The following is an 18,812-nucleotide window of genomic DNA, read 5'->3' on the forward strand; positions in this document are numbered from 1 at the left end:
TTATCTGTGACATTTTCAATTTGCTTCTAAGTCACAATTTTGGCAGATGAAAAAAACCAAACTTGTCTTCCTCTTGCACATTCTTAAGACAGGTGTTCTGTTAAAGAGAAGATCATTCTTATTCATAAGTACTTTGAATATCTCGGACTTCCCAGACTTTTAGCTGGCTGATTGAAATTCCTTGAGAGCCAGAGGAGATGGTTTGAATTGCTTTCACTTGATGAAAGATTAGTTGAAAACAACTGGAGCTTGTGTCCAAGCATTCTAACTGAGTAAGCATTCCTGCAGCAAGGTAACTGAGGTGAGTATTCTGTATTTAGGTGGTGTTTAGGTATCTGAGCTGGAGGGGATAGAGACTAGGGCTTGTAAACCTTGTGTAGAGGCAGCTCAGTGAACACAGACATGGCAGGAACTGAGCATAGAATCATAATCATAGAATCATTTAGGTTGGAAAAGACCCTTGGGATCATCGAGTCCAACCATCAACGCCACTCGACAAAGTTCTCCCTTACACCATATCCATTAACACCACATCTAAATGAGTCTTAAACACATCCAGGGATGGTGACTCCACCACCTCCCTGGGCAGCCTATTCCAGTGTCTGACCACTCTTTCTGTGAAGAATTTTTTCCTAATGTCCAGCCTAAACCTACCCTGCTGCAGCTTGAAGCCATTCCCTCTTGTTCTATCACTAATTACCTGTGAGAAGAGACCAGCACCAACCTCTCTACAATGTCCTTTCAAGTAGTTGTAGAGAGTGATGAGGTCTCCCCTCAGCCTCCTCTTCCTCAAACTAAACAGTCCCAGCTCCTTCAATTGCTCCTCGTAAGATTTATTCTCCAGGCCCTTCACCAGCTTCGTTGCTCTCCTCTGCACTCGCCCCAGCACCTCGATATCTCTCTCATATTGAGGTGCCCAGAACTGGACACAAAGCTAAAGTGTGCCAGGCTGTGTTCATACAGCAAATGTAAATGCACGCATCCAGAAAAGCAACTTTTTCCTTCTGACTTTTTACCTGGGCTGCTGCAGGGCAGCTTGTCGGCGAGGACATCTGCAGCAGCCAGGACTCCACTGGCCACACTGGGGAAGCAGGAACAGGGGTGTGTTTTGGTGTGGGGTGAAAGGTCTGCTCTCTCTTGGGAGCGGTGGCTGATGGGGTGGGGGGCGATCTTGGTATCCCGATTAAACTCAGGAGCCTCAGGGTTTGTGGTTGTTAATGGAAAGGGGTTTGGTGACATATTTCCAGTAGGAGAACTGAGAATGTCAGCACAGGAGTTTTGGCCTTCAGAATAGCTTAGTTGACTTTAGCTGCCGTGTTCGATAGAGACGAGTTCAGGCTGGAGCAAGTGTGGAAAAAGGCTGCTAAACCAGCCTAGGCTTTTCAGTGAAAGGAGACCAAAAAAGAGCCAGGTCTGTCTTGCCTAGTGAAGCAAAAGCTTAAGATGCATGCGGTTACTTTCCTCTGTATTTATAGAAAGCCAACACCCAAGAGAGAGGAGAGCAATTTCAGCTGAAAGACAAGGTTTAGCAGATGACAGATGGATTGAAAACAGGAGCGAGCCAGGATTGGGAATGAAAGATATTCTCTAACCAGCAGAAGAGGAGGAGCGTGGCTGAATAGTGAATTACATCTGAGTGAGAGCTTGGTCAGCCTGTGTAAGGGATTGAGTGACGTTGCCAGATGCCGTCGGGACGATGTGACCACTCAGCCCCACGTTTCTGTGCCACCCACAAGCTCCAACTGCACCAGGTCACAGGGCGACGCTGCTGCACCCCGGGGAGTGCAGGCATGTCTGCTCGTTAGCTCACCAAACAAACGAGCTGGAGTAACACATGCAGATCCGTGAAAAGGCTTGATGAAAATCTCACTGGGAATGAGCTTAAAGCTAACGCGGTGAGGTGGAGGAGGAAATCCTGCCCACCCTGCCTGCAGTGGCTAGGGCAGTCTAAATGAGGATGTGTCTGCCAAAGCAGCTCCTGATTTTGGCCGGTGCAACCATTTAATTAAAGTAGCACTGAAAGGGAAGCCGGAAACTCAAGAAACAGGTTTTTAATCACTTGGACTTTGGTAGACAATCTCTATGCAAATCACGCCTGCAGCATCACCGCTGTTTGCATGGGTGTGTGTTCCTGTCCCTGCAGACGGACAGGGTGCAGGCAGAAACCTTGTGGGCTGCTGACACGTGTCACCTTGGCGTCTGCAATTGGCCCTCAGAGGGGCGTCGAGTCTCTTCGCTTTAGTGGATGTGGGGCCCTCAGAGGCTTCACAGTGGTGGATGCCTCCTTGGGGTGCTGAGGAATGCACCCTGACATGGCAAAAACACGGGCATCACACGTGGGGATGGGAGGTCCTGTCCATCAGTGTGGATTTTGCTGGTGGAATATGAATGTGGGATCCCCAAGAGTACAAGAGTCGAAGCAATTATCCGCTTTCCAGGGTGCCTCTACAGGTCTCCCAGCAGCTCACCCCACAGCCCAGGGGTGTCCAGGCTGCGTCCTGCTCGCTGCGGAGGAGGCAACGCACCTGGATGGGGGATGTTGGGTGTTAGTGGAGGTTCCTGCAGTTTTCCTATTTTCTCGGAGATTCCTGAGCGTAAAGGCCCTTCTGAAAACACCTTTGGTTTAGGGTTTTTTTTGGTGGGGTTTGGTTGTTTTTTTGGTTTTTTTTGGTTTGCTCTTCCCGTACCACAGCAGAGCGGTGGACAGCCTTCAGCAGTCTGTCCCCAAGGCTCCTGTATGAAGACCCTTAGGGGGTACGGCCGGGCATTACCCCCCCCCCCCGCCCCTTCCCTCCTCCTCCTCCTCCCCCCCCTCCTCCTCCCCCCCCTCCTTCTCCCCCCCCCAACCCTGCATGCCAAAAACAGCCCCGAGAGGGCTCCGTGCCGCCACATCCCTGGCCGGCCGGGGGACCGGGGCTGCGGGCGGGGCCGGGGAGGGCCGGAGGAGGAGGAGGAGGAGGAAGGGGAGGCGCCGGGCGGCGGCGCGGCCATCCTCGGGCGCCGCATCGCTGCGTGCGCGGAGCCGCCCGCTGCAGCCGGCAGGATGATCGCCGCCCAGCTCCTGGCCTACTACTTCACGGAGCTGAAGGAGGACCAGGTCAAAAAGGTAGATTGAAATCCCAGCCGGAAGGCTGCCAGACCGCTTTTTACATTTTTATATATATATATATATTTTTTTTTTTTTTTTTTTCCTTCCTGCTGGTTTTTTTGCTTTGGCCCCGTAGCGACCCTGCTGCGGGAGAAAAGGGGATAAACCCCGTTTTTAAGCCCAGCCGGATGGTCCCCGCAAAGCATCCCCGGTTGGGAGCGGAGCGGAGCGGAGCGGGGTCTCTCGGTGTCGGGCGCGGGTGATGCCCCGCTGCCGCTCAGGCCGCGGAAGCCCAGCTGGGCGAAGGATTTGCGTCCGCAGCCTGGGGCTTTGGCGATGAGGTGGTGGTGATGGTGACCAGGCTTTTCCAGCATCCCTGGAGAGGGGACTTCCCCTTCTTCCCCAGGGTGCCTGCGGGCATCTGTCACTCCAGCACAGGGGTGATGAGCAGGTAGTTTTTGAATGATGTGTCACTGCGGCTTCTGAATTTACAGGAAGTAGTTGTCGGTTGTGCTTAAAAAGAAGAAGTATTTCGATGGGCGTCTTTTCTTTTCCTTTAGCGTTAGGTGACTGCTGCTGTATGTTGGTGTAGCCCTGGGATTTAGCGCTGCCACAAAGGAAACGGGTGCAGAGCGCAGGATAAATAAAAACATGGCAGTTGGGTCCCGGCTGAACATATTGCAGAGCTGTAGGGAGCGGGGAGCCTGGGGCTAGGGATGCAGGGACACAAATTGGGAAAATAATTGCAAATATCGCCGAGTCGGGCTGACGTCAGGAAGGAGAGGCTTCCCCCCCGCCACCTCCTCCGGCGGTGCTGCGTGACCCACCTCGGCGCAGGGCTGAGCGCCTGCTGAAGGCATCCCGAGAATATTTTGGGGAAGCCTCAGCATCAGCAGGGCTGATTTGTAGTGGTCTCGGGGCTCGTCCCCAGCGGGAGGAGAGCATCTCTTCCCTTTGGGTGGCCGGCTGTGCCTGGGGAGACCTCGGCTCCTGTGTGTGGGTGACCCATCGTGCCCCGCTCAAGGCATGCTCACTCGTGCCCGCTCCTCTGTTGGATAAAACCCGAGACAGCACCACATATTTTCCACGTCTCCTTCCATGGTTTAGGTCTTTTGCTTTTTCCGCCCGGTGGTTCTCGCGAGGAGCTGAAGGCTGTGCGCAGCCTGCAGCTCCCTGCATCTTCCGTCCCCACGTACGCGGCTCTCCCTTTTCCCCAGGCCCCTTATTTTCCTTTTCCTGGAGGATTTGTAAGTGCTGCCGCTGGCGCCAGGCAGGCATGCCTGGGTAAGGCCTTCTCTGTTTTGCTGGGCCTGTTATATTTAGAAACCCAAGATAAGCAGAAGGGTGCACGCTGGCCGGGGAGCAGCAAAGGGCTGTGTGGGGAAGGCGCAGTGGGAGCATACAGGCAAAGGGGGGGAAACTCTGTGGTGTTCCCGGGGGTTATTTATTGCAGGCTGGTTTGGCACCATGAGGCGGCTATTGTCTGACGGCCAGGGAGCTGTAAAGGATTCTTATGGCTCAATCTGGTTTTGTCATAAAAATAAAATAAAATAAAAAATCCAATTACAAAAAAAAACAAACCCCAAACCCACAAACAAAAACAGGCTCCTGGTTTGGGAGGATGTGAGACATCTTTTTCCTGTTTATATCCTTTTGGAACAGATATTGGGCCCCCTTGCTCTTGGCTGTCCTGCAGGGAGGGTTTCTGTGGCAGTCAGAGGCTCTGCCCCACTGCTCTGCTGCCCCATGGCTGCTGGGTGCCGGTGGGCTCCACTCCCTGGTTCCCTGAAGGGCAAAGGGGTTTGTGCTTCATTTCGGCGTGCCGCTTATGGGAATACGTGCCTGCATGGCTTCATTTCAGGTCCCTCCCTCTCCTCTGCTTCCGGAAAAGCAGCACTTGCTGCTGGTACGTGTTTGCGGCCGGGGGGCTGCCGGCTGAGGCGTTGTCCCTGTTTGCCACTCTGCCCCCTGGGGCTCCTAGCCACGGCAGCTGCTCCGCTGCCTTGCTGGTCCATGGCAGCGATCGGCTCAGCGTTTGGTGGCACATCCACCTTGAGGATGCTGCTGTGGGTCGCAGGAGGGGTGGGAGAGGATTAAAAGTACCAACAAGGTGAATTTGGGAATGGATTTGTTACCAGGTCTCCGCTGCTCTGAGGTTGAATGTAATTCTTCCCTTGTGACCCTTTTCCTTCTTTTTTTTTTTGGTTCCCATCCCTGCCATGGCACTGATGCTCAGCGCGGCCTTTCTATGGTGGGAACCCCCCGAGGGGCACAGATGGGGCTGGTGGTTTCAGGCCCTCAGGATACCCTGGGTCTAAGAACTAGTGCTTCCCTACTGGTTTTGCTGGATTTTATAAGCCCCTGAAGTTTGAGAGTAATTTTACTTTTTTTTTTTTTTTCACCAAATTTGCAGTTTCTGGAGCATTGTTTGAGATGAGTCGTGGCAAGCAGGGGGAATAGGCAGGGTGGATGTGTAGTGTTGAAGGTGTGGGTTGTTCATCGCAGGCTGGCAGCCCTGTGGCCCTGCAGCCCCTGCAATTTTCACGGGGCATTTTCCCATGAAATCACGTGTACGTGCACTTGCACGTGACCCTACTGTGCAGAAGCAAGCCAGCAATGTACGATGCCCTGTACTGTGTAAATACGCCTGAGGTTTTACTCCAAGCAGGATAAATTATCCGGGTGTTTTTGAAAACTTCTCTTCCTGGAATGTTTGTGGTCCTCTGGGGGGGCAGCAGCAGGAGCTCAGCAGCATCCTGGCTGTGACAAAGGACTTTGCACAACCCAAACCGGGGCCCCAGTTTCTCCAAAAAGGCGGACTCCCATCCTCAGGGATATTGGCGTCATGCAGCGTCCCTGGCGTCTGTGCCGCTGGCCCGTGCGCAGGGGAGCTTTTGTAAAACCGCCTTGGAGTACCTTTTGCTTCCAACAGGTTTGTACCTGCGGTAGCTGGCCCCAGCAAAGGGAGCCTCTAGGTGTTGCCTGGTTTCTGTCTGTCAGGGGGACAATGCCTTTTTGTCGTATTACCTGACAAAAGAAGAAAAAAAAATTGCGATCTAAGAGTGACACTTAAATAACGTTTAACCTTGAAGAGAACGTCATGAAATGGGGTGTAAAATGTAGCAACTGGCATCAAGTAGTAGTGGTGACCTGCCACTGTAAAGGCTTTTTAGGAACCAATCTGATAAATCATAAGTAAACACGAACAGTTTCAGCGTGTCTAAACTACCTGTTTTAACGTGCCGGAGCTCCTGATGCATCTTCCTGACGCTGAAAGGAGCATGGAGTGTGATTAGCTCTGCGGAAGAATGTTCACATGCTGAAGGGTTTTCGTGCAAAGGCTGTGTCAGTAAAACAGGTGCTAATGATTTCTGAAATTGTTGCGGGAGTGCTCTGTTCCTGGATACCATTGACTGTTGTCAGTGTCCGGGGACCGAGGCGTGTTTTTAAGGAATGGCCTTTAGTGCTGCCTGTTTCATTATGCACTTGCAATTATTCACAACTTCCCGAGGAGGCTGCTGCAATTGCTGGAATTTCAGAAACTTCTTTTCCCCAAGGACAAAAAGAGTCTTTCCTATGTGACTAAGAAAAATTAGGTGCATATGTCTTGGATTATGAAATCCTGTTTCAAAAAAATCGCTCACGGATTCTGTCTGGCTGGGTTTTTTTTAAGGAAAAAACGAAGAAAAAGAGAAAAGTGATGGAGCTCTTGCAGTGCTCCCATAGTGGCACTCTGGGAAGATGCCCTTCCTCAGGGTGGGGGTGGGGTGGGGGGGTGGCTCTGAGATGGCAGCTTAAAGAAAGGAGCGTTTTCTGCTCCTTGCCCACATAACCGCCTGCCTGAAATTGCTCCTGCTCTCCATCATCTCCCAGGAAGGGCTGGCACCCATCTCCCATGGGGCTGCAGCCATGGGAGCCTTGGTGGGTCTGCCCCCATCTCTGTCCCTGCTGGCCCCTCCACCGCTTTCCTTCGGATAAGGCTGAGATTTGCTTTCTGATCGGCTTTTATTGCGGGCAGAGCAGGGAGTTATTAAACCTCCATCCTGTAATCCAGCCACCAGTTCTCCCCCGCCCCCCCCCAAGTTATTTATGGCTATTTGCTGAGGTTTTGCCCTCAGAGTGCTGCCTGTGCTGCCAGCGCAGGAGAGCAGCGCTTTGCCCCTTGCAACGTAGCTGCCTGGGAGAAAAAAACCAAACTTCTCCTGCCTGGGAGGAAAAAAACCCCGCTTTTTTAAAAAAATTAAAAATTTTGGGAATTGTTAACACGCAGGAGTGATCTTGTTTCAAACCGAGGTTTAGTCCCCATCTCCCCCTCCCTCCCTCCCCCCCGCCGCCCCGTGAGTCTCAGCGGTGAAGATGGCCTCAACGTGATGATGCGACGGCGACGCAACGCAATGCAACGCGAGGCGATGCTCCCCGCGCGCAGGAGGGTCCAGCCCAATTATGTAAGGGCGCTGGCCGGCGCTCATTGGTTTCTTCACAGGAGGAAAAAGAGCCCTCCCTCCCGTTTTCCCCTCCATGCCGAGGGCAGCACGGGGGCAGAGGTGGGGGGAACGGGCTTGTCTGGTCCTGACGACGCAAATGCCAAAACCTGTGTTCACAGCGGGGCATTTTGCGGGGCTGGGGGATCCTTCATCCCTGTTTTTGGGAGGAGGATGTGGCAGCGGGGCTTTGTGGAGGGGTATTTTAATTGGACAGTGAACCCTGACTGTGCGAACGAGGTGTTAGCCTAGCTTTCACTGGGGGATTTGGGGAATTGGGCCTGAGTGGCTGCGTGGGCTGCTGAAAGCTCAGCCTTAATAAGAGGGCTCCCCCCTGCCTTTAAAAGGGAATAACCTGATGCTCTGACATCATTGGCTTGACACTCTCTGCTAAAAAAAAACCCCAAACTATGGCAAGGTTTGCCACGGAGGAGAGAGCTTTGTGCTCAGCCCGACACCAGTCTCTGCATTCATCCCCTCAGCGCCTGGGGCTGCAGAGAGGGTGCATCTCATCCAGGTTTTTGTTCTAGGAGTGAAATGACTCCGGTGACTGGCTCGCTGTGAGGGGGCTGTCAGCCCACCAGGGCGGCAGAGGCCACAACTGGGATGTGGGGATGTTGCCCTGGGGCCTTGCACTTGGCCTCTGTCGCAGAGAACCTGGGCTCAGCTCTTCTTCTGCCCTTTAGCTACGTGCCTGCACCGCCGCTCCACCGCTTCGTGGAGCAAATGCGTGGTGCATCATTTCATATTGCTGCACTTAGCGTCTGTCTGATGAGTCTTTTGCTCTTCCTATCCAAGCAACGGCACCGAACACTTCACAGCTTGTGCAGCCTCCAGTGGTGGCCCCTGTGGTTCGGCTTGCCTGGTCCCCGGACTGGTGGCTCAGGATCAGGCCGGGTAGCCACCCTCCACCCATGCCTTCCTCCCCCAGCTCTGTAAACGCTTGGTCACGGTGGGAGGGCGCCTGGCTCAGGGAGATACACTATCTTTGGTGCAGACCTCGACTACGTGTGGACAGAAGTACTTTCTGCAGAAGCAATTAAACTGGCGCTTGTTTTTACAGTCAGATTAGGGTTTAATTACATTTTGATTGTCTGCGTTTCCCTCGCGAATGGCATTATTCATCGCTTCCTGTCTCAAAGTCCCCAGTATATGGAGCACTTGCAAACAGACGTTTCACGTGGGCTGTTTTATGGGGGCATTGGTCCTGTTAGGATGTAACGCCAGCTGAGAGATGAGCTGCTCTCGAGGCACGTGGCTCTCAAGAAACGCGGGTGGCCTTGTCACAGAGATGGCCTGGGGTTTAAAATGAGGTGACTTTTCCAGTTTTGCTGAGGACAGAAAACATGGGCAGGGTGTTATTTTCTTGGTCCTGCTAAGCTGGAAGCAAAAGTGATCCCAAAGGTGTGGCTTCAGTCTGAACTGTTTGCAGAGCCAAATTTCCAAGGCAGATAATGAAACAAGGCAAGAACAGACTGGCAGCTGAGGTAAAAGGGGTGGGACGTGTGTTTAGCAAGAACCCCCCAAGGCCAAGATGTATTTTTGAGGCATCAAAGCATCTCTCACTCTTCCTGATGATGAAGATGCGCGTAATATTATGGAAAACAACACTATTGGAAAACTGGAACTGCCTCCTTTTTCCAGGGAGGTAAAGAAAGTTCCTGTCTTGAGAAGCCACAAGGGAGAAGTCAACAACTTTCAATTTGATGTTTTACCTTGAGGAGGAAGATGCTACCTGCCCACAGCCGAGTTCTGCCTCTCCTGGCCCTCTGGTTGTGATAACTTTGGAGTGGGACAGGGAAAATGGTCTGTTACACAGAAGGGCTTTTCTCAGCCCCAAAACCGCTGTGGCAAGTCCTTCGCAGGGAAAGACTTTAAATACAAGGCACCTCTGTGGACTGCAGCAACACCCACGTCACCCCAGTGGGGACAAGGCGCTAAAAGAGGGATTTTTACCTTCAGCCGTTCAGCTCATGGGCAGTCAGCAGAGCTGAGAAGTGGGACGAGGGCTGGACGTAGCGGTGCGAGGCTGTGGGCAAACTGTTCTGGGAGGAAAAGAGGGGGCAGTGATGTGGGACTGAGTCTTGCCTTGGGAAGGCAGTAAGATGGGGTGGGCCTCAGCTCACTTGCCACATTTTCCTTGATTTTGAGTCAAAGACAAGGGCACGAAGTGTACGGCTGTGTTGTCAGCTTGGCCAGAGCCCGGGGGCCAAGCTGGGGCTATACGCTATTCTTGCAATGAGAGGTGTGGCCCCGCGTGGGCACCTCAGGGCAGTCTTTCACTCCGCGGTGGTGTTTCTCTTTTTCCCCAGATTGATAAATACCTTTACGCCATGCGGCTCTCTGACGAAACGCTGATAGACATTATGGCTCGCTTCAGGAGAGAGATGAAGAACGGCCTCTCCAGAGATTTTAACCCAACAGCTACAGTGAAGATGCTTCCGACATTTGTGAGGTCCATTCCTGATGGTTCAGGTAAGGAGCTGAGTATTTGTTTTCCGTATTAAACAAGGTGCGCTTGTTTAGAAATTCACCAAAACCAAGAGCAACTTGCTTTCTGACAAGCCCAGGCAACGTTTCAAAGACAACCTCCCCTTTGTGTGCCCGTCTGATCCCACAGGTGATGCAGGATTTTGTGTTTCCTGTGTCAAACCCGCCTTGATGCCAAAGGAAGAGCCCTTCCTAGCAGTCCTTCCAGCAACAGTCAATACATCTATGCTGAGATTAGTCTGCCAACAATCAATACTTTATGTAGGAAGATTTTTGATTTATGCAATTCATATTCATGTGATCCAGAGTCTTAACAAGTACAGTGCCTTTTAATCACCTGTTCTTTGATGCAACATCGCTTCTCTCCCTTATTTTTCCCCAGTGGGAATGTGAACCCTTATATGCTGAACTTGAGTTTCCTGACACTCGTTTTGCGTTTCGTAGCTACCTCTCGCAGGCTGGTCTAGGGCAAACTTGCAGAACTCAAGGAGGCTGCAGCGTGTGGCTCCAAAGCTGCTGCTTGGGTGTACTGAGCTTTTTTACACCCAGAGGTAGGACTCGGTTTTTCCGTGCTCGCTGTACCTGATAAAAGTGGCACGGAGAGCTATCAGAGAGCAAAAAGGTGTTGCGTTGGTATTTGAAACCAAGATTGCCCCTTTTACTTATTTTAGTGTTTATAAAAAAATAATTACTATATATAGAGTACATAAATGTGTTTATAAACAGTATATAATAGTGTTTATTATTCAGTGGTGACACTGGATTTCCTTCTCCTGTAGCATTGGTTGGTTAACTGTAGTTTGGTGCCTACCACCAATTATGTCCCTGTGTGCAGAAATTGCACAGTTGCAACAACTGCATAATGCGGTTACCTGTTTTGAGGCTTTTTTGAGTTAAAAATCAAGAATTTATAGGGGGAAAGAACGTGAAGCCTGGTGCTTTGTGTTACTTGGTGCTGTCTGGCAGGTGGAAATCTTTGATAGTTCTGCTTTGCTGTTGCTTTCCGCCACCTTAAGCTTTTTAGTTGAAATGTGATTCTCCGTCTAAAAAAAATGAAAGGGAGAACAAGCTTGAATCCTGTGTTTCCCTTAATTTAGCGCTCCTGGCTGTTATGTTGAAATGTTGTGTTGAAATTTGCAGCCTGTTGAGAAAGCCAGAAGCTGCCGCACACAGCGGGGTCACAGGCAGAGGTTGCTCTGAGGGTTTGCAGGTGAGGTGGCTTGGGAGATTTTGCGTGGAATCCCAGCATTTTTACTGACTCCAAAATCCCCGTTTTTTCCATCCTGCATGTTTGAGTTCAGTTGAATACAGACCTGTCCCCAGGACCTTGCTCTTGTCAGGCACTGCAGGTTTGCAAATCTGAGCTGCTTGCGGCGAGTCAAATAATTTTGCGAATTGTTCCGTGGCACAAACTGGGGAGATGCAATATGGCAAGGGGAAAAGCGGATCTGGCCAGGAGAGGCGAGAGAGATTGCTGGATGCTGCTGGGACCGAGCGTGAGCCAGGGTGGTGGGTGACCCTGGTCGGAGCGTATGCCTGTCTGTCAAGGCTTTCATTTCAGATCACGCGTTACACACCTACTTAAAAAAGCAACCCCGTGTGGTGTGCGCGGGGTGCTCGGTTCTTGATTGTGTGCCCACTTGGCTCCTGCTGGCCTCTCTGGGTCTGTGCAGCATGGATGAGAGCAAGGCAGTGCTCTGCCCGGGGCAGTTCCTGTATAGCACCATAATCGTCTGTATGTACGTGCTGCAAGTGTCTCTTTGGATGGCTGTTGGAAATGCAGGCAAAACCATGCCATCATTTGCCTAGGAAAGGCATGTTCTGACCCCAGATATGAGCAATATTTGCTGTGGGTGAGTGTCGTGGCATTTCTTTCCCTGACTCACCTGCATGTGCCTGCTACGTCTGGCTCAGCCGTTCCCGCAAGGCTCTGGGGGGCCCCTCGCGGACGCGTCCGTGTTGCTGTGCCCAAAACATGGGTTCGGCTCCTGGCCGACAGCAGTTTCTGCCTTCAGCTGTCCCTCCGTAAAAGCCAGAGGCTGAAAGCCTGCCCTTTTCTCTCGCCCCTCTCCGATTACTGCCTTGTAAGCTCTTTCCTCTGAGTCTGGTTATTATTATGAGAGCTGACTGTTCAGGAAAATACTGTTGTTTAGTTTCAGACCTGTGCTTGTGTAGTTTATTAACAAGGAGCTATTGAGTGATAATTTTAGAGACTCTGGAGATGTTGCTGTTAGCAAGGTTTTTTTGCTTCGTTCAGAGTTGCTTAATTTACGAAAGCCACAAGTTTTTTTTTTTTGTCCAGAGTGCCCAGAACGGTATCTCAAGCTAACTCAAAATGCTTTCAAAGGATCTTCCTAGATTAATTTATAGCAAGTTTGATTGCATCTTGGTGTTATAAAGCATAGATTAAGTGCTGCTTGGTTTAATTCACATTTGGGTTAATTTAAAACTTGGGTTTAATTCCTGAAATACACTGAAAGAAAACTGCTACTTTGCGTACAGAAAGCTTTGCATTCTAATCCAGAGTTCATTCTTTTTTTAACTGAAAAGGATAATTCTTAATAAATTTTGTCTTGCAATGAGCTTGATCGTGCTGAAAATCAAACAAGCTAATCTGTTAATTTACTGCCAGGGAAGATATTTCTGAAGTGCAGTATTTGTTTGAGGTATGTACCAAGGTGCGTTTAGGCTTGAAAAAGGGCCATCTGGTCCAGTGTTGATTTTTCCATTATTTATTGGAGGTAATGGTTTGCATTCGACAAGTGATACTCGGATGATGAAGCTTATTCCAGTGTTTGGCTTAATGAGACACTTGTGATAGGTGTTTTGCTTTCGGTCTTGTTGTGGTGAAGGGGGTTATGAATTACAGAATTTGTTATGCTGAACCCGACAAAGGGAACTGCATCTACAGGTTGGGTATGTTCACGTTTTAAATAACATTTGTATTGGAACAAAGCGACGTTTAAAGTGATGCTGCTCAGAAACAGGCAGGGAAGCGCTGCTAGATCTGTATTTCGGCAAACTCGGAGTTTCCCCATGTCTCACCCAGCAAGAAGGAAAAGTTGCATTGCCGTGCAGTAAAATTAGGAGGATTGTTAGTTGGGGGCTCCCACTGTCATTTAGCTACGTTTTTCTGTACGGAGGTTCTCTGTGATTTCTTGCGTGACCGCGTTTTGTTTCTGTATTACACTGCAACCTTGAAAAACCATAAGGGCTTTTGCGGCGTCTTTGCCTCTCTTAGGCTGTTCCTGCTAGAGCTCCTGCCCTGAGGGGTGCCCTGTGCAGCTCACGGCCTTTTCTGAGCAGGATGGGGCTCCTGGTGGTGCTTGGGGTAGTGAGGAGGAGCGGCTCACTAAGCCAGACTTCAGGAGTTTTCGTCTGAGATTGGGCAGGGTAACCTCAGGGGTAAGTCTGGGTCTGGAAGTCCTTGTGGATTAATTGCGTACCCGATACTTTGGTGATAGTGTGGGGTCGGAGAGCTCTGAGAGTTGAGTTGAAGTTTGAGGTCTTCCCAACCGCTAGAGGTCTTTCCACGTTGAATTTAAGTAGAAATGGAAAGATGGCGATGTTGGGAATGGCCTTCCCAAAGTCATACTTTAAGGTTGGAAGGCAGAATGAAAAGAGGCCAGAGAGCCGCAGGATGGGACTGGCAATACGCATCGCTGGAGAGGCAGCTTGTTCTGATGTGGCCTTGGGGCACTTCTGACACCGCAGAAAAGTACAAATCGATGAGAAAACTGGGGTGAGAAAGCGCCATGCGCCTCTGCTTCACTGCCCTCCGAGCAGCCCCGGGGATGCTGTGCGCAGACAGGGATGCTTGCACGGAGCCTCGGCAATTAACTTCAGCCTAGGCACGCTCTCCTGTGTGATAAGGTGTGCGTGCTGCTTCCCTGAACGTTACCTTTTTGCGGACTTTAACGATCACGGTCTTTGTTTGCACCCTCTTTGATAAGGCGAGATAGCATAAGCCGTTCAGTCAAATATGTTTATTTGCCTTGCTCTCCAGGGGGTGCTGGAAGTGTCATTCCTCAGATAGCCAGAACATGCGTCCCTGATGCCTGACTTGCACCCTGAAGTCTGTGGAGGTGGGGAGGTAGTGGATGTGGCTTCAGACCTTGAAATCCATATCCCTCTCTACCACAGAGGGACACGGAGGTGTCCTAACTCTTTCCCTGGCTCCCAGGGAGTTATTTAGGAGCTCTGTGCAAGGGATGGTAACTTCTGAATAACTCCTGCAGCAGTGCAGGGCCGCCTCGTGATTTTTCGCTGCAGTTTTTCTGACTTCTGTTACCTGACTGCAGTTTGCTGTGAATCTCAGCTTCAGGGGGTGAAATAATGTGTGTAATTTGTTGATTTTAGGGTAGTGCACAATCCAGCCACCATTCACTGTTATTTGCCAAAATGACACAGGTTCATTTACAGCAAAAGACTGCTCATCAGTGGTCTGGCATCCCTTCATTGCACTGTCTCTGTTTTCAACATCTTTTTGGTTTTCTCCTGAGATCTTTGCTCTGCCAGCTTCATCGTGAGATCTGGATACAGGCTGCCCACTGTTAGTCCATTCTTTTTGGATAAACCCCCACTGCAGTTGCCTGTGTACCAATGGTGGTTGACGTTGCCATTGCACCAACTTCATGTTAAATTGCAGGGAATCAGGTTGACAGACGCCCTGCAGCTAGAACTTCCTTGCTGTAGGCACTGGGCGTTTGCCTATGCATTATACTTAACACAGCTTGATGTTTCCCAGATTTGTGTTGTGTATGTTTTTTAATTGCTCGTGTCTTGTTTTCCACATAGAGAAAGGAGATTTCATTGCACTGGATCTTGGTGGTTCTTATTTCCGAATTCTCCGGGTGAAGGTATCGCATGAAAAAAAGCAGACCGTACAAATGGAGAGCGAAATTTATAATACGCCCGAAGATATCATGCATGGCAGTGGAACACGGGTAAGCACCCTCTTCCTTAGGATGTCTCTCTAAAGATTAGCTGCTTTCATGGTGCCGTTTCAGAAAAACACAAGAATGACCTTAGCATCTTAACAGTCGCACCTCCAGTGTGCACGGACTCAACTACAGCTCTTTGTTGATACTGAAAATAAATAAACAGTAGTTAGCGTAATAGAGCATGCATGAGTGCTGCAAATCTGCTGTCATTGTGTAGCAGAGTTTGGCTGACTTAGGGGAAAAAAGGCCTAGGAGTAAAAATTCTGATTTTTATAGTAAAGTTACTTTCCACGGATAGGAACGGAGAGCAGGAAAACAACTTAGTCTTTGTAAGCTATGAGCATGGCCAACCCTGCAATTGTAATGTTAGATGAGGGATAGAAATACCCATGACAGCCACATATCTGTCCTGGCAGTCTGAGCAACTCAGCATTCGTGAAAAGTACAAGTACATTAGAAAAATTACAGGAAGCTGACAGACTGTTTTGGCACAACTTCAACTTAATTTTTGCTGAATAAATGATAGAGGTTTGTTTTTTTTTTTAAGTCTCCCATGTTCCAAAAAATAGAAAAAAGTTTGGATCCATTTACTTGGATTTCAAATTGGGATTTTTGGAAGAATTTCTTTTCTTTTTATGATCAGGAAGTTGATTGCAATGAATATTTTACTGACAGATTTGTCTCCATGCCAGTGTAAGACAAAGCAGGTAATTTTCATCATTGGAAAAAGCAAGTTTTTTACACTTTTTACTAGAATGAGGTGCCGTTTAGCAGTATGAGAGACCTGTGGGAAACTTATAGCTTGTTTCAGAAGAATAAATAAAAGAGGAAAAAAAGAAAAACTGTGCAAACAATATTTCTACCCTTAATATATTTTCTGTAGTCAACTTGAATACCCTTAACATATGTATCTAATAACTGCTGCTGCATTCTTATGCAATAGTGAGTGTAAGAGCATCTCTCCTATGAAGACAGGCTGAGAGGGTTGGGGTTGTTCAGCCTGGAGAAGAGAAGGCTCCGGGGAGACCCTATCGCCCCTTCCAGTACCTAAAGGGGCTCCAGGAAAGATGGGGAGGGACTCTTGAAAAGGGCCTGTTGTGATAGGACAAGGGGTGATGGCGTTAAACTAAAAGAGGGTAGATTTAGATTAGATACTAGGAAGAAACTGTTTGCTGTGAGGGTGGTGAGCCCCTGGCCCAGGTTGCCCAGAGAAGCTGTGACTGCCCCATCCCTGGAGGTGTTCAAGGCCAGGTTGGACGGGGCTTGGAGCAACCTGGTCTGGTGGGAGGTGTCCCTGCCCAGGGCAGGGGGGCTGGAACTAGATGGTCTTGAAGATCCCTTCCAACCCAAACCGTGATTCTGTGATAAACTGTTCTATGATCATGGCTTATAAGTAGCTCCGATATAAGCATTGCTGTGGTATCTGAATCACAGCAATAAAATACCTTTCTTGTAAAGACTTTTGCCAACATTATTACTTTATCTGGCCAAAAGGGCTTTCCCTTTCTGGCAAAAAGCAGCTTTCCCACAGAACGGTTTTGGAGGGGAGCTGAGCTGAGCTGCCTGTTGCTGGGGGAGGGAGGCAGGGGGTCGGGTGGGCTGTCTGGAGGCAGGTTTGGAGTCTTGTTGTTTGTCCATCGACAAGGGGTGTCGGGAGCTGGAGACCCACAAGCAGTAGGGTTGCCCACACGTGTCTGTCCCGGGAAGGCAAGGCGGGCTGACTTAAAGGTGAGACTCAATGGAGACAGGGTAAAGGTAGTAAGGAGAACCCAGGAAAGGAGACATCAGGCCTGCATTTTTTCCAGGGCTTTGTTGCGTTTATGTTTTAATTTTTAAGTATCCGAAGGCCATTTGGCTGTCGGAAACCAGCAGCATGGAGCTCAGACTGACAGGCTTTGCCAGGCTTCCACGGAGCCTGGGGGGACAGTCGCTTTGGGTATTTGGTAAGTACCAGGAAAAGAAGAGGAGAACCGGAATCATCATCAGAACTGCATCTGGGTTCGGAGTTGCCCCATGACAATACCCAGCCATGACTAAAACGCTTGTTGTGAGACTTCACAGGGAAGCATGGGGGATGCCCGGGAGCTGCGCGGGCAGGTGATGATTTGGTGCTTATGACTGATGCATACGGTTGAGGTTCTCTGAAATCTCTGAGCCAGATTAGTGGAATGCTTGGACTGAACTGCCGGCGTGAGGTAGGCTGCTAATATGTTTTTCAGCAAGCTGTGTCATTAACTTCAGTGAGTTATACTCTTAAAGCCTAATATATAATCAGGTTATTGAAGGAATTGTGATTTATGGCTTCATGCCTCACTAGCAGGGTTTGTTTTGATATTTTCTAGTTCATTGCATTCAAACGCCTGTTTTTGCCCATCTATCGGGCGTGGGCTGACAGCTTTGCCAGTCAGAGACGGTTCCCTGTCAAAGTCAAGAGCAAAATTCCTTGACTTCATCAGTGTAATAGCAGGTCTAAAATTTGTAAGAAGCCTGTTTTCCGTGTCAGCTCAGCAAATGGGAGTGTGCCTGAGGCTTGATTTTGGCGCTGCTTTTTGTGTTCTGCCTCCACTGGAGGTAGGTTGTGTAGGTTCTCCGAACCTGAAGCTGTGGTTTCCTTGCTCCTTACATCTTTCCTGTTCAGGGGCTTGAGCTTGAGCTCAGATCTGCAGTTGCTCGCCAAAGTCTGCTGCCTGCCAGCCAAATGCGTCCTTGTGGAGACTCCTTGGAGCCCGACCTGAGCAGGCAACTTCACGGCCAGAGGAAGTAATGAAGCCCAATATCACATTGCTCAGTGTCTCGTGGTTGCGTAGCTTCAGGTCTATAAAGGTGTAAAATCTGACTGGTCGTTTCCTCTTGGCAGTGGCATTTGCACTGTCTATCTCTTTGACATTTGATAAGCTATTGGGCTCGTACTGTTCCCTACCGTACACCTGTGGGTGGATGGGAATTCAGGTTTTTCCTCAATTCACCTGCCCTACTTTAGTGAAATCCACATGCCTCTACTGTCGTGTGCAAGTTATTTGGCATTTGTAAGGTTTGGATGTTAATCTGGGCGCTGGCACATACAGATGCTTCCTCCAGTCTCCTTAGGAAAAATCTTACGACCATCAATGGTAGCAAAATCAAATAAATGCCTCCTCTTTTTCTTTTTTCCTTTTGAGTAACGCCTCCCCTCTGTGCTTTATTAAAAACAGTAGCACAGCCAGACCGTGCACCACTGACTACACACTGCTACTGTGGTGTCAAGAACGTGGCTAATAGTTAACCGCATTTGCGGGACAGGTTCCGGTTGCGTGCCCCGCTGCCAGCCTGGAGCCCTAACACCTCACGGCGTGCATTGCTTGCAGCGAGCGTGCTGCGACAGCTCACGGAGGCAAGCTTCGGCACGTCTGGAGTCCATTGGGAATGCCCAGGGATTTTTGTAGCAAAATCTACAGTCAATATTTCTGCTTCCTGCTCTCTGAATTCCTGCGGGGTTTGAGGTTGGCCACTGGTTATCGTTTGTAATCCTGGGAGCAGTTGAAAGTTTAGTAGGATTGAGTATTTAGTGTTGAGGGATGTCTCCTTTAACATTTAGCAAGATACTTTCGCATGGAAAGAATAATAAAAACGTGCGCTCCTGTTATTTCTGTGTTTCCCATGGAGAAGTTGCCATATTTTCTTACTTAACTGTATTTCTTCTTTTCATAACTCCTTTTTCTTTCCCCCTCATCTGGACAGCTGAAAGTAGTCTTACAGGAGCGCAGCAGCGTGGGTTGCTTTCCCATGCTGTTTCACTGCCTGCGCTCGGTGAAATGGCCTTGATTTGCCTGG

The 18,812-nt window shown here is 49.7% G+C and overlaps 1 protein-coding gene across 1 annotated transcript in view; it reads left to right on the plus strand.

The window, feature by feature from the left end:
• Positions 1–2,958: 2,958 nt before the first annotated feature.
• HK1 (hexokinase 1) overlaps positions 2,959–18,812 on the plus strand; it is a 37,765-nt gene continuing 21,911 nt past the window's right edge. Inside the window, exons 1-3 of the mRNA XM_063339935.1 lie at positions 2,959–3,106; positions 9,882–10,044; positions 14,857–15,005. Coding sequence (XP_063196005.1) covers positions 3,044–3,106; positions 9,882–10,044; positions 14,857–15,005 — 375 coding nt within the window. The 5' untranslated portion in view covers positions 2,959–3,043. The remainder of the gene's footprint in view (positions 3,107–9,881; positions 10,045–14,856; positions 15,006–18,812) is intronic.

Source organism: Chroicocephalus ridibundus, chromosome 6 (genome assembly GCF_963924245.1).
Source record: "Chroicocephalus ridibundus chromosome 6, bChrRid1.1, whole genome shotgun sequence".
Classification (NCBI taxonomy): Eukaryota; Metazoa; Chordata; class Aves; order Charadriiformes; family Laridae; genus Chroicocephalus; species Chroicocephalus ridibundus.